This window comes from Cyprinodon variegatus, unplaced genomic scaffold (assembly GCF_000732505.1).
Source record: "Cyprinodon variegatus isolate N-32 unplaced genomic scaffold, C_variegatus-1.0 Scaffold609, whole genome shotgun sequence".
In the NCBI taxonomy this organism is placed as follows: domain Eukaryota; kingdom Metazoa; phylum Chordata; class Actinopteri; order Cyprinodontiformes; family Cyprinodontidae; genus Cyprinodon; species Cyprinodon variegatus.
The window spans coordinates 267,399-268,946 of record NW_015151062.1 but is presented as its reverse complement, the minus strand read 5'-3'; the positions used below and the strand labels follow the sequence as shown (position 1 = coordinate 268,946).

General features: G+C 44.8%; 1 protein-coding gene across 1 annotated transcript in view; it reads right to left on the bottom strand.

Annotated features, from left to right (window-relative positions):
* Window positions 1-807: 807 nt before the first annotated feature.
* The window catches only part of LOC107096268 (corticosteroid 11-beta-dehydrogenase isozyme 2-like), an 8,794-nt gene continuing 8,053 nt past the window's right edge, over window positions 808-1,548 (bottom strand). Inside the window, exon 5 of the mRNA XM_015392848.1 lies at window positions 808-1,232. Coding sequence (XP_015248334.1) covers window positions 832-1,232 — 401 coding nt within the window. The 3' untranslated portion in view covers window positions 808-831. The remainder of the gene's footprint in view (window positions 1,233-1,548) is intronic.

The window sequence follows — 1,548 nt, the reverse complement described above, 5'->3', positions numbered from 1 at the left end:
ATTGTGTTTTCCTTAATGTAGTTGCGCTTTTAGATTTGTAGTTGCAGTTTGCACTTCATGGCCACCGTAAAATACAGACCAGGCTGCAGCAGCCAGGGCTAACGGGCTAACGGGCTGCCGTGACCCTCTGACCTCCACTGGTTGCCCCGCGGCCCTCTCAACTTCAGAATTTCTTTTTTTTATTACGCATTAAATCAGTAAATGGGCCACATAGTGTCGCTTCAAAGAATAATGTTCTCGCCTTGAATGATCTTAAAACGACTTTTTATAGAACAACAGCAACAGAATAGAGAACTTTTAACTTCATCCTCTGAGCGCTAACCTGTTAGCTGCTGCTGCCGCAGTGCATGCTGGGACAGCTGTCAATCTGGAGAACGGACAGGTCTGCTCTGATGCATGCTGGGTAAAGAGGGAGGGGCCAGAACAACATCCGGGGACTTTGTCCTTCCTTGGTCTTCTGTTCTTGTGAATTAGAAAAGCACTAGGGCTGAGGCTGATGACGTTTCACGAGGACACGAGAACGCACAAGTACACATATTGGGAAACGGCCTGGGAGGGTGCCAGGAGAATGCTGCTAGTTTTAACCATGTAAATGTGGCCTTTTGTTATTATAATTATCTTTAATTTTATCTTTTGCTGGGTTTTTTTTGTTTCTCTTAACGTTTGTTGATCGGTTTGTTATGCTGTTAAAAAGCAATACAAAGAAACTTAAAAACTTAAAGTGTTCATTTTATTCATAAAGATATTAAATTTATTAAAACCATTTTTCTATCTTTAGAGAAAGCATATATTACTCTTTAAATGCACATTTTTTTTCTTTAACCAGCCGTGTTACTGCAGGTTCTGCTTCTCTTCGCAGGTGTTGATGTTGCTGTGGCAGCCATTAGCATCCAAACCGGACTTCTTCCTCAGCGCACGTGGCATCACCGTCTTCTTCAGGAAGCGTTTCTTCTGAAGGCGGTCTCTGAGACTCAGTGGGAGGTAGCTATGGATGAAGTACATCAGGCTGAGGCCAGCATGGTAGCGAGCCTGCGGCTGCGGCGACGATAGTGCCTGGACGATGGTGTCGATGACGGGGCTGAAATCTGTACTGGCCCTCTCAGAGAAGCTCTGGAAAAGGTTCTTGGTCTCGGTCACGTAGTCCTCACCGTAGTCCTCGAGCAGCTCTGGGGACAGACCCTGCAGCAGCTCCTTGTTCTGCTGATCCCAGTGGGCGTGGTTGCTGGATGCGGCTGTGGATGGAAGAACCTAACATTACCAAGCAAGTCCAAAAACAGAAAATTAAAAACAATTTGTTTCCAACTTTGAAGACGTTTCTCTTTCCATCCAGGAAGCTTTTTCAATTCAAAATGTCAGAAACAGCGTTGAGTTTGAGGCTTAATACTGTAGCCCATCAAAACCTTGTTTTTGTTTAGAAAACATGCAGATTGAAATGAACGAAGGGGAAAACTAACCTGACTAACCTGACTCCGCCAGATGGATTTGCTCCGCATATCCATCTGGAAACCTTCCGTTGAAGTAATTTTGGGAAGGGGCGAAAATACTGGT